The 13,584-nt window shown below is 40.5% G+C and overlaps 1 protein-coding gene across 1 annotated transcript in view; it reads right to left on the bottom strand.

The window, feature by feature from the left end:
• LOC109917306 (ADP-ribosyl cyclase/cyclic ADP-ribose hydrolase 1-like) overlaps positions 1-13,326 on the bottom strand; it is a 32,036-nt gene extending 18,710 nt beyond the window's left edge. The window contains 3 exon segments of the mRNA XM_020517110.2: positions 6,086-6,215; positions 9,687-9,849; positions 13,223-13,326. Coding sequence (XP_020372699.2) covers positions 6,086-6,215; positions 9,687-9,849; positions 13,223-13,295 — 366 coding nt within the window. The 5' untranslated portion in view covers positions 13,296-13,326.
• Between the last annotated feature and the right edge of the window lie 258 nt (positions 13,327-13,584).

Here is a 13,584-nt window from a genome sequence, read left to right on the forward strand (position 1 = left end):
TGATGCTGCTTGGCCTGCTGTGTTCATCCAGCTCTACACCTTGTTATATCAGATTCTCCAGCATCGGCAGCTCCTTCTATCTTTGTAACATTAGAGAATCATTAACCCATTTGACATCGCTCCCAATTTTTATATTCATGTCCTTCAATGAAGATAAAAAAAAGGTTGCTAATTCATTATCACATTACATTATTGGCCAATATCAAGTTCTGCTCCATTGACCATCACAAAACAGAACAGCCTATACAATTCATCAGGTCAGCACTGGTATTCATGAAGCAAGTATGTCACATAATTCAGATTTATAGATTGTTATGTTTTAGGACACTGTCTTTAGCTTCGGGGGAAAAGTAGGAGATATTGTGATCTGCCATAGGTTCTGCCTAACAATAAGCCTGAATGCCATGGCTGTTAATGTATAAAGTGAGGCCCAGGTTGTTGGAAAAGAAGGTGTTAGATGTTCACAGTTGGATATAATGGTAGCAGTATCTGTGCTGACAGTGGTTAAAATGTTAGTCTCCAATACCACAAGAAAATATTAAGAAGGTCAGATTGTGAACCATTATTCACTAAACTGCCCATTTAATTCCAACTTCAAAGAGAGTTTGCCTCATGGGTAACTAATCAGCATTTCTATCAGGATACAAAACCCATGGAGATAGACTTTGAGAGCTGAAGGGTTTCTACGACATCCCTGAAATTAACAGACACAGGATGTGTGGAAAAGAGAGACAGCGACTACAGGAAGAAAGTTTATGTGCTTCACTGTGCAGGAATGTAGCTGGGACCTCACATTCAGATTGAAAAGACTAAATTTGTGAGAAGTTAACAGGAGTTGTAGGCTGAAAGGTTCACCTAGTTTTCACCAAAGAGAGTATCTCTGGGAAAACTCTAACCATTATGGGCAGTTCCATGGACACAGGTTAACCAGGCTGAGGAAAGAACGGAACAGAAGTAAACCTTCAGGAAATAAGAATCACTTTGGACTAGATCCTGGAGAATTGATTGTCTACTTATAAAGAACACTATAATGTATACCCAGAAACTTGAATTCTCCTTGTATTCACAGTAAAATGGGCAATGTTCCATTCTGTACTTTTGATGTTTTGAACAAATTACAAAGAACAAAGAAAATTACAGCACAGGAATAGGCCCTTCGGCCCTCCAAGTCTACACTGACATGCCGCCCATCACAACTAAAACCCCCTACCCTTCCGGGGACAGTATCCCTCTATTCCCATCCTATTCATGTATTTGTCAAGGCGCCCTTCAAGAGTCACTATAGTATCTGCTTCCACTACCTCCAGGCACCCACCGCCCTCTGTGTAAAAAACTTGCCTCGTACATCACCTTTAAACCTTGCCCCTCGCACCTTAAACCCATGGCCCCTGGTAACTGACTCTTCCACCCTGGGAAAAAGCTTCTGACTGTCCAATCTGTCCATGTCCTTCATAATCTTGTAGACCTCTATTAGGTCATCCCTCAACCTCCGTCGTTCTAGTCAGAACAACCCAAGTTTCTCCAAACACTCCTCATAGCTAATGCCCTCCATACCAGGCAACATCCTGGTAAATCTTTTTTGTACCCTCTCCAAAGCCACCACATCCTTCTGGTAGTGTGGCGACCAGAATTGAACACAAGATTTCAAATGTGGCCTAACTAAAGTTCTATAAAGCTGCAACATTACCTGCCAATTTTTAAAACGCCCAGCCAATGAAGGCAAGCATGCCATATGCCTTGTTGACGACCTTTTCCACCTGTGTTGCCAATTTCAGTGACGTGTGTACCTCTACACCCAGATCCCTCTGTCAGTCAGTACTCTTAAGGGTTCTGCCATTTACTGCATATTTCCCATCTGGATTCGACCTTCCGAAATGCATTACCTCACATTTTTCCGGATTAAACTCCATCTGCCATTTCGCTGCACAAGTCACCAAACGATCTATATCCTGTTGTATCCTTTGACAGTCCTCAGACCTATCTGCAATTCCACCAACCTTTGTATCATCGGCAAACTTACTAATCAGACCAGTTACATTTTCCTCCAAATTGTTTATATATATTACAAATAGCAAAGGTCCTAACACTGATCCCTGAGGAACGCCTCTAGTCACAGCCTTCCATTCAGAAATGCACACTTCCACTGCTACCCTCTGTCTTCTATGAGCAAGCCAGTTTTTTTTTTAATCCATCTTGCAAGCTCATTTCTGACCCCATGCGGTTTTACTTTCTGTATCAGCCTGCCATGAAGGACCTTGTCAAAGGCCTTACTAAAGTCCACGTAGACAACATCCACTGCCCTACCCTCATCGATCATCTTCATCACTGCCTCAAAAAACTCCACCAAGTTAGTGAGACATGACCTCCCCTTCAAAAAACCACGTTGCCTCTTGCTAATATGCCCACTTATTTCCAAGTGGGAGTAAATCCTGTCTCTAAGAATCCTCTCCAATAATTTCCCTACCACTAATGTAAGGCTCACCAGCTTGTAATTAGCTGGATTATCCCTGCCACCCTTCTTAAACAAAGGAACAACATTGGCTATTCTCCAATCCTCTGGGATGTCTCCAGTAGCCAGTGAGGATACAAAGATTTCCCTCAAGGCCCCAGCAATTTCCTCCCTTGCCTCTCTCAGTATTCTGGGGTATATCCCATCAGGCCCTGAGGACTTGTTTACCTTAATGTTTTTCAAGACCCCCAATACCTCCTCCCTTTTGATCTCAACATGACCCAAACTATATACACACCCTTCCCCAGACTCATCATCCACCAAGTCCTTCTCTATGGTGAATACTGATGCAAAGTACTTATTTAATACCTCGTCCATTTCCTCTGGCTCCTCACAAATTCCCTTCGCTGTCTTTGACTGGGCTAACCCTTTCCCTGGCTACCCTCTTACTCTTTATACATGTATAAAAAGCCTTGGGATTTTCCTTAATCCTGTTGGCCAATGACTTTTCATGACTCCTTTTAGCCCTCCTGACTCCTTGCTTAAGTTTCTTTCAACTTTGCTTGTATTCCACCCTTGCTTTATGTGTTCCCAGCCTCCTAGCCTTGATAAATGCTTCCTTTTTCTTTTGGATTAGGCTCACAATATCTCTTGTTATCCAATGTTCCCTAAACTTGCCATACTTATTCTTCATCCTTACAGGAACATGCCAGTCATGAGTTCTGAGCAACTTACACTTGAAAGCCTCCCACATACCAGATGTTGATTTGCCCTCAAACATCTGCCTCCGATCTCCATTCTTCAGTTCCTGCCTAATATTGTTGTAATTAGCCTTCCCCCAATTTAGCACCTTCACCTGACAACTACACCTATCTTTATCCATCAGTATGTTAAAGCTTACTGCATTGTGATCACTGTTCCAGAGCTGCTCCTCTACTGAGATGTCAACCACTTGGCCAGGCTCATTCCCCAATACTATGTTCAGTATGGCCCCTTTCCCAGTTGGAGTATCAGCACACTGTTTCAAGAAGCCCTCCTGGATGCTCCTTACAAACTCTGCCCCATCCGAGCCCCAAGCACTAAGTGAGTCCCAGTCAATATTCTGGGGTACATCCCATCAGGCCCTGGGGACTTGTCTACGTTAATGTTTTTCAAGACCCAAAATACCTCCTCCCTTTGGATCTCAACATGACCCAAACTATCTACACACCCTTCCCATAGAACTGTCTATGCAGTCCATCATATCAGCATTGGTTTTCATGAGGCAAGTGTGTTACAAATATGAGATTATGTTTCAAGATGGTATCTTTATTGGCGCGATATTTCTGGGCATAGTCTAATATTGAAGTGAAGTCCATAACTACTTTTAAAAATGTTACTTTTAAAAATCTCACCCTTCCCTATCTACACACCCACACCCTGAAGTTAAAATCACCCACAACAACAACTCTGTTACTTCTACATCTTGCCAAAATCTACCTGCATATCTGTTCTTCTATCTCCCGCTGGCTGTTGGGAGGCCTATAGTAAACCCCACACATTGTGATTGGACCCTTCCTGTTCCTGAGCTGTACCCATATAGCCTCGCTGTATGAGCCATCCAAGGTGTCCTCCCGCAGTACAGCTGTGATATTCTCCTTAAAAAGTAGTGCAACATTCCCACTCCTTTTATATCCCCCTCTATCCTGCCTGAAACATCTGTATCCTGGAATGTTAAGCTGCCAATCCTGTCCCTTCCCTTAACCAAGGAACTGTAAATAGCAACAACATCACAGTTCCAAGTACTAATCCAAGCTCTAAGTTCATCTGCCTTACCTGTTACACTTCTTGAATTGAAACAGATGCACTTCAGTCCACCAGGCCCACTTTGATCAGCAACCATGCCCTGCCTGCTCTTTCTTGGAGTCTTACTGGCCCTATTCTCTAGTTCCCTTTCAGCCATTTCACCTGTGCTTTGGTTCCCACCCCGCTGCCAAGCTAGTTTAAATCCTCCCGAGTGACACCAGCAAACCTCCCAGCCAGAATATTTGTGCGCCTTCAGTTTAGATGCAATCCGTCCTTCTTGTACAGGTCCCACCTGCCCTGGAAGTGATCCCAATGGTCCAGATATCTGAAACCCTCCCTCCTACACCATCTGTTTAGTCACATGTTGAGTTGTACTATCCTCCTATTTCTAGCCTCACTGGCACGTGGCACAGGGAGTAATCCCAAGATTACAACCTTGGAGGTCCTGCTCTTTAACTTTCTGTCTAACTCTCTGAACTGCTGTTGCAGGACCTCGTCACTCATCCTACCTATGTCCTTAATACCAATATGCACCACGACCTCTGGCTATTCACCCTCTCCCTTCAGAATGCTTTCTGCCTGTTCAGAGACATCCTGGGCCCTGGCATCATGTTGTTTAGGCAGAAGTGATTTTAGTCTGTTTGTTATTGTAAAAGTACTAAAATGTTAAATGTCTTCAACCTTCCAATTAACAGCTGAAAGAATAAGTAGCTGAAGTTCCCCTCTCCTGATCACTCCTTCAATCCTTTAGCATTCTTCTTTTGCAAACAACTGGTGGAATAACATTTTTAAAAGTAGTTATGGACTTCACTTCAATATTACACAATGCCCAGAAATATCGTACCAATAAAGATACCATCTTGAAACATAATCTCATATTTGTAACACACTTGCCTCATGAAAACCAATGCTGATATGATGGACTGCATAGACAGTTCTATTTTGTGACATTCAATGGAGCTAAACTGATTTTGTCCAAATAATACAAAACTGGTGTTAGTGAATTAGCAACTCTTTTAAATATATATATTCTTTTGTGATCAAAATGCACTTGAAATGTAGGCTCATCTTATCACCTACCAAAGCTTAAGGGATAACTGATGTAATTAATCAGAATTGATGTAAATTCCACCCTAAGCTTCTGGGCTTGTCCTTTAATTCTTTTCATGATTGCCTTAAATTTCAGCCCTCTGTTTACAGTTTTGTAATTTGTTGAAGCAATATGTTATTATTCATCAATCTGCATGACCTGTAATTTTCACTTGTTCATAACATAGCTATGGTCATGAGTGACTGATAAAATGCTGTGCCTAGGACCTGAGCTCTTTATCTGTCTTTCTGGCACACCCACATATGAATAGCAATGGCAGCGTGGAGAATTTTAATGTAAATTATACTCCAAAGGAATGTGAATTTAACTTTTCTTTAAGTGCCTTGTTAGGCAACATTGTCCATTCTTGTGATTCTCGACACGAGGTGGTGCAAGAGCCAATGATATATTGTGGAGTTATTTTTATATTTAAGTCAAATTGCATAAGGATAGAAAGTCCCCTTTAGTGAAAGGCTCTATTGAGTAGGTTGGTAGTTTCCCTAATCAATCTTTTCTTCTGTCAGCCCACAAATTAAATAGATTTATTGAATTCAAATTTACAACTTTTCATTGTGGGAATTAAACCTACTACATCTGGCTGCTAATTCAGTGGTATTAAAACTATAATGTCAAATGTTCCATCAATTCATATTCAATTATTTAGCATTGACAAATTGCATAAAATAAAGTGAAATTGCAATGTTGTTCCTGTATTTTATTTGGGCTACCATGCGAGGATCCCAAAGTTCCTTACACCTTACCTGGTTAATTGGAATGTCATGACCTGCCAAATCCAGAAATGGTTTATAATCTTCTGTTGTAATTTTGCATGGGTCCTTCTTACTAAATGCACTCAGAAATGCTTCCCATAACGTTGGACAGTCTTTGTCCCTGAAAAATAAAAACAAACACTCTATATGCTGTTAGAATTAAGTAATCTATTTTCATTACTGCTAGGAAACATGGTTGCTGAAAATCCTGGACACTAAACCTGCAGCTAAATAAAGAGGTGGGGTTTGTTTGGTTTCTTGCACAACATCCTACAGCACTTTACATTAGATAAGGTGTCTTTTCAAAGTTATAATATGGGAAACATAGGCCTGGGTTATCGGTAAATTGGCATGATTCAGAAGCTATTAATCCAGAGACATTGGTTCTCTGGGAATCCGGGTTCGAATCCTGCCACAACAGCTGGTGGAATTTGAATGCTATAAATATCTGGAATTAGGAGTCTAATTATGACTGTGAAACTATTGCTGATTATCAGGAAAAAAAATATTATCTAGTTCACTAATATCGTTTAGGGGAGGAAACTGCCATCCTTACCTGGTCTGGCCTACATGTTAGTCCAGCCCACAGCAATGCTGTTGACTCTTGGCTGCCCTCTGGGTAATTAGGAATGGACAATAAATGACCAGTGACACCCTTATCCCATGAATAAATAAAAAAAACCCAGCAAGCCTCATTTCTTGCCCTCATCATTCTCCCATTCATCTCACATACCTCCTTGATACTTCCTCAATGTGCCTTTTTATCCCCCATGTTCCTATATGCCCCATTCTCCTCCCATGCTCTCTCATAACCTTATGATCATCCATGTCTCTTTTCCAGGTATTCGCCATGTACAATGAGGCATTGGTAATCCTGGTTAAGAATTTGAAATGATCCTGAAACTACACAATAAGCAGGGACTTTGAAAAGATGCTTCAAAAAGACCTCAGCTTACTACCCCTGTATGCTATACACAGTATCCCTGTTAGACCTCTTACCCTTGCATAAATAAAAAAATATACAATGAAAAACATTTCTATTAATAAACTGCTATATAATTAAAATGTCAAACAAAGTTTTCACTGCCTTTCGCAATGGTATTAACTTTGCTTCCTATAATTGAAGTAGATCAGTAAGTTTTGAAGTTCAGCCAGACATTCATAATGATGCCCTCTAAATTAGAATTAGAATAAGAGTATCCTTTATTGTCATGTGTTCTTGAGTACGGAACTACAGGAGTACAGTGAAAAGTTTACAATGTTGCCCCATATGGCACCATCTTAGATACAAAATACAGAAATGAAGGGAAAAAGATAGGAAAAAAGAAAGGAAAAAAAAAAAAGAGTTAAATTACTTAAAGTTGTTCATTGTTTGATTTAGAAAACTGAGAATAAAGCTAAAAAGATAAGCATTACAGACTTTCCCTAAAGGGCCTGCAGTAGATCAGTGCAGGAGGCTTCCATACGTGTCTGCCTGGGCTCACAAGCCACTGACCACCCGCACAGGTACGCAGTCCAACAACTGTCCTGCTCTGCTCGGGCCTCCAGCCTGCTGGCCATACCCCCTCCATTTGGGCTTCCAGCCGACTGGCCATCTCCCCCCACCATTCGACCATCCCACCCCCTCCCCCCCCCCCCTCCATTCGAGCATCCAGCCTACTGGCACTCCTTCACCCCACCCCCCCTCCATTCGAGCATCCAGCCCACTGGCACTCCTTCACCCCACACCCCCTCCATTGGAGCAACCAGCCCGCTGATAGTCCCCGCTCCACTCGGGCCTCCAGGCTGCTCTACCTCAGGAGAGAACAGCAAGAGGGGAAAAAGGCAAGGAAAGGGAAGAAAACAGGAAATAAACAGAAGCAGCAGAAGAGTTCCATATGGAGCATCCTACTCTGCTGCCATCTTGGCCAAACAATACTGATTTCACAAAAGCAGGCTGAACAGATGGCCTCTTTGTAAGAATGCATGGAACTATATTGAAACAGTATCACCAAGATCGATGGGAAAACATAAAGGTAGATGGGAAAGAAGAATGGAACGATTCATTTTATTGAATTCACCAGAAAACTCAAGGAGGTTAAGAAGGGACAGCATAACATTGATAAAAGTCACAAAGGATGTCATGAGTGATTCTGAAAGAAGCAATGATGGCTATCACAAAAATTGAGGAAGAGATCTCAAAGAGCCTTCACAAATTTAGATGCCAGAGACTAGGAGATTGTTTTATTGGGCTAGAAGTGGGCTCTTTGAATATGCATCAAAAAGTCCAAACTTAAAAATATATTATCCCATATGTTTTATTCTTTCTTCACAAAAGATTTCTGCAATTGGAGCATGGATTTAGTTGTAAAGAAACCAATGAGACTCTCAGAAATCAATATTATTCAAGTATAAATTGAACAGCAACATCCTATGGTCACAAATATGCAAATAAATGCAGAAATTAGAATTGCTCTGAGGCAATTTTATCATGTTCTAGAGGACAAGAATGTGGGCCTCATTTCCTTACTTACATTTGCATGCAGCATTTGGGGAGGGGACTGCCAACAGTAACAAACCAAGTGTGAGGGGGTTGGGATTAAATCATGGCTGGAGTGAGGACATGGCACTGTTTCCATTGGTATCCTACCTGCTTGCGGGCTGATTAATGAAAGAAACTTCAGCCAAATTCTGAGATAGCAAGAACTGCAGATGCTGGAAGTCTTCGCAGTGGGGTTTTGAAGAAAGGCCCGAACCGAAACATCAGCTTTCCTGCTCCTCTGCTGCCTGGCCTGCTGTGTTCCTCCAGCGCTACACTGTGTTATCTCAGCCAAATTCTGGCTGTTTTAATTGAGAACTTTCCTTCTTATTTAAGCACTCAGGTAAGGAACAGTGTATCTTTGGTTAAAGACAAACACTTAGACAATCTGCAAATTTTATTTTCTGAAAATAATTATTTGCAGATTGTCTAAATGTTTGTGCGTAGCCAAAGCCACATTGTTCTCAAATTGGATGAGGTGTTGTTGGCCAAATTCTTTTTACCTGGATAGAGCAGTGGTAGATTCTGAACTGTCGGCTTGCAATGAAGACACTTTATTTAGGAACCCTCCTAGTATGGTGATGAAGTATTTCAGTGGATTACAGCTCACAAACTTCAACAAAAGGGCTTTCATAGAAAAGCAAAAAAATGCACGAGAGCAAAAACTATTGCTCCACCAAGATATTTTTTGAACTCCCCTGTTCAAGTCTAATATCTCTATTACACCACAAACTGATTCATGTGACCTCTCTCTCTCTCTGTCAGTGTCACATATCTAGCATCTCCAGTCCAGCAGCTTGTTTTATTCAGACAATGCAGAACTACGAAGAATAGGAGACTGACTGCAGCCAAAATTTTCTTTCCAAAAAGTCCTAGCTACAGATATATATCCAATGATATTCAAAATTAATATTTCATCTACCATATCTTCATAACACTGTGTCCGTCCTGACAAGTTCAAAACAAAAAGCTTCAACAACAAATCTTTTTTTTCCCTCAGTAATACCCAAGTTCTGCACAACCAGGCAACTACATTGAAAATTATGATATGGAGAAAATGATAAAGTCACCTACCCTGCATCAGGATTTACTATTCCAAGGTAGTTGAAGCATCTCCCAATCATTATTTCTTTCAAATTTTCAGTTGATCCTTTTCCTTTCCAAACGGTTTTGGTTTTTGCCTTTGCTAATGTTCTTTCTGTATAGCTTAACAGCACTAGTCCAAGAAGGAACAGACCTATATGATGAGTAATAAGATGCAGGTATTACTGCAAGAAATTAGTATTCTCATTATTTCTGTAGTTAAGCAGCATGAATGGCTATACATTCAGAGAATGACCAATTCAGGTTACACATGAGAAAAGTTACCATTTGAAGTGGCCTGTCTTAGGTACAGAGATTAAACTATATTCTCAAATTATGTCCAGTGTAAGACAAAGAATGCAACTCACTTGTATTTAAACTTATGTGGAGTGGTGAAGGGGGGAGAAGAATTGGTCTTTGTGGTATGCAGTTCCTAGATTGCATTCAATTTCCTAATATCTCAAATCAACATTTGAAATGTACATGTACACATCCAATAGTCAATGCAGAGGTTAATAACTTGGGAAATACGATCACATACACCCAATGACTCCCCATAGAATGCAGTAAGATTATGACAGCAGTATATAATACTTATTTTGTGTCAGTGATATTATTTTTGAATATAATATACTCCAGTCTATGCCTTATCTTTTTCCTCTAAGTTTTGAGCATGACAGTGAAGGACCATTTCCACCAGCTCTGCTTAAACATGAATGACTTAGACACTAGTCCCTAGATTATCTGTTCTGGCTGCTGGTGCTCCACATGTATTTTTAGAGCTCTCTAAAGTTTCAGCAGTTTTACAGGGAGTGCTCTGACTGCTGCAGCAGAAGTATATTTTTACTTATTCAGACACTGTACTGAACAAATTCCTTTCAGACATGAGGATCCCGGTTGAGCTTCCATTTGGAATTCAGTATGACTGAGAGAATGAGCAGAGATACTGCCCAGAGCAGTACACTAGCTGCTAGAAAAAAAGACAAGGACAATGAAGTAAAGATCGCAATAGATCTACCAAGGGCCTTTAGAGATGCTATTCTCCTATCTCAACTTTAGCAATGGCCAATCTGCATTTGTCTTCATCTGCTTAAATAAAGAATGAATGAAATTTGTCAACAGTTACGGCCACCACTGCTGTTAAGGTTACAGATGTTCTTAAATTGTACGTGTCTGACATCTTCCAGATTGTAACATAAGCAAAATCTTGCAGATTTCTGTACACTGTTGCATGAAGGGAATTAGACATTGATGCTTTCTAGACAGAGAGATAGTGACTACCATGTGATCACCAAGGATAGAATAACCTCTGCATGGCCTTTATGGAGATGAAATCCCACCTTCACATTGAGAAAACCACCCACTGTGTTGTGTGGTACTATCACTGTGCCAAATGAGTTAGACTTTGAACAGATCTAGCAACTCAAGACGTGGCATCCATGAGGTGCTGTGGACCATCAACAGCACCAGAACTGTACTCCAGCACAATCTGCAACCTTGTGGCCTGGCATATTCATCACTCAACCATTACTATCAAGCCAAGGGATCCACCCTGGTTCAATCAAGAGTACAGGAGAGTGTTCCTGAAGCAGCACTAGGCACAGCTAAATATGAGGCGTCAACCTGGTGAAGCTACCAAACAGTACCACTTACATTCCAAACAGCATAAGCAGAAAGTGATAGAAAAAGCAAAGTGATTTCAGAACCAATGGATCAGACCTAAGTTCTGCAGTCCTGCAACATCCAGTCGAGAATGATGGTGGACAGTTAAATAACTCACTGGAGGAAGTGGCTCCACAAATATCCCCATTGTCAACAATGATAGGAACACAGACATACAGAAAATAGGAACAGGGGTAGGCCGTTCAGTCCTTCGAGTCTGCTCTGCCATTAATAAGATTATGCCTAATCATCCAACTCAGTACGCTGTTCCCACTTTATCCCCATACCCTTTGATCCCTTTATCCCTAAGAACTATATCTAACTCCTTCTTGAAAACATTCAATGTATTGGCCTCAACAACTTTCTGTGGAAGAGAATTCCACAGGCACATTCTGGGTGAAGATATATGTCCTACTCTCAGTCTTAATGGTCAACCCTATATCCTATGACTGGATCTGGACCCTCCAGTCATTGAGGACATGCTCCTTGCATTTACGCTGCCTGGTCCTATTAACATTTTAATAAAATAAAATAAAATTTTAAAATAAAATCTAGAAGATCCTCTTCATTCTTTTAAAGTCCAGGGAATATAGTCCTAAGCATTCCATCTCTCATATGTCAGTCCTGCCATCCGAGGTATCAACTTGATAATTTTTTGTTGCGCTCCTTCCATAGCCAGAACATCCATCCTCAGATAAGGAAGCCAAAACCACACACACTTCTCTCAGTGTGGTCTTACCAAGGTGCTGTACAATTGCAGCAAGACATTCCTGCTCCTGTACTTGAATATTCTTGCTATCAAGGTCAACATACCATTTGCCTTCTTCACCACCTGTTGTACCTGCATGCTTACTTTTAGTGACTTGTGTACAAGGACACTCAGTTCTCATACACCCCCTCCTTTCCCAATCTATCACCATCCACGTAACAATCTGCTTTCTTGTTTTTGCTGCCAAAGTGGATAACTCCACATTGCATTTCATCTACTATGCATTTACCCACTCTCTCAACATGCCCCAATCACATGGATGCATCTCTTTATGTTCCTCACAGATTACCCTTCTGCCTAGCACCATCCATCTGAGAGAGCAGATAGCTCCAAGCTATGTCTCAGTATTACACTAGAGCATCAAACCTTCAGCTGCGTGCTCAAGTCTTGGTGTAGGTCTCAAACCCAGAACCCTGTCAATTCAGAGAAGAGATTGTTACCAAATCAATGAAAGCTTATACTATTCCATCCTGATATGGGATTCGACTAAGAGATCATTGCAGGTGAAGAATATTGTACATGGAAGCAACTTCACCTTTGTCTGCATATATTAGTCTTAAAAGAAAAGTCAAAGAATGTACACAAAAACAATTAACACATTTTCAGTGGCCTAAAAAAATGAAATTGATTTGAATTAACACAATGTGGAGGAAGAGAATGGGTTTTTCTCACTAATCTCTGGTGCTTCCAACTGCTGAATCTAAAACAAAATACTCTCTTAAATAGCAGTTGAACGTGTGCATTGATTCTTGGCATAACCTTCCACAAGTACCAAGTTCTGGCAATTAGATTCAAAATGTGTTTCAATTTTTTTAAAAAAATCCCTAAATAATTTGATTTTAAAATGTGATTTTGGATGAATAAAACTCAATATTAAAATCTGAATGTATTTGTTTGTGCTGCTTTTGGCACAGAATACCTTACGTCTGGTAGCATTTTACTACAGGGTTTAGTCAGCGAGTTAAGACATCAAGAGAAACATTAAATAAGGTAATTAGCATAGTTGATCTTCAGAAACAATAGCATACACACATCAATTGAACCACATTTGGAGCAAAACCACAGACTGTTGTGTTACACTTTAAGTTGTCTTTACCTGTGAGGTGCAAATTTTTCAGCAAAAACATCTTCAAACTGTAGTTTATTTTTCTTTGATACTGGATCAGCATTGAAAGTTACACCCTTCTTCAACTATTCCATGGTTTACACCCCTTATAAACTCTTTCCTAGACATTGGTCAACACAACCTACGTTAACCAATCATGAAGCAGACATTTCAACCAATGAAACAGAAGATCTTTAAATGGTTTAACAATTATGACCAATAGCACCCAAGTAAAGGACAGATATTAGAGCAATAAAAACTTAATGAATCCCATGAGATAACAAACTTATACAATTAATAAAAACCGAAAGAACTGCAGATGCTGTAAATCAGGAACAAAAACAGAAGTTGCT

This window comes from Rhincodon typus, chromosome 1, assembly GCF_021869965.1.
Source record: "Rhincodon typus isolate 14 chromosome 1, sRhiTyp1.1, whole genome shotgun sequence".
NCBI classification, from domain to species: Eukaryota; Metazoa; Chordata; class Chondrichthyes; order Orectolobiformes; family Rhincodontidae; genus Rhincodon; species Rhincodon typus.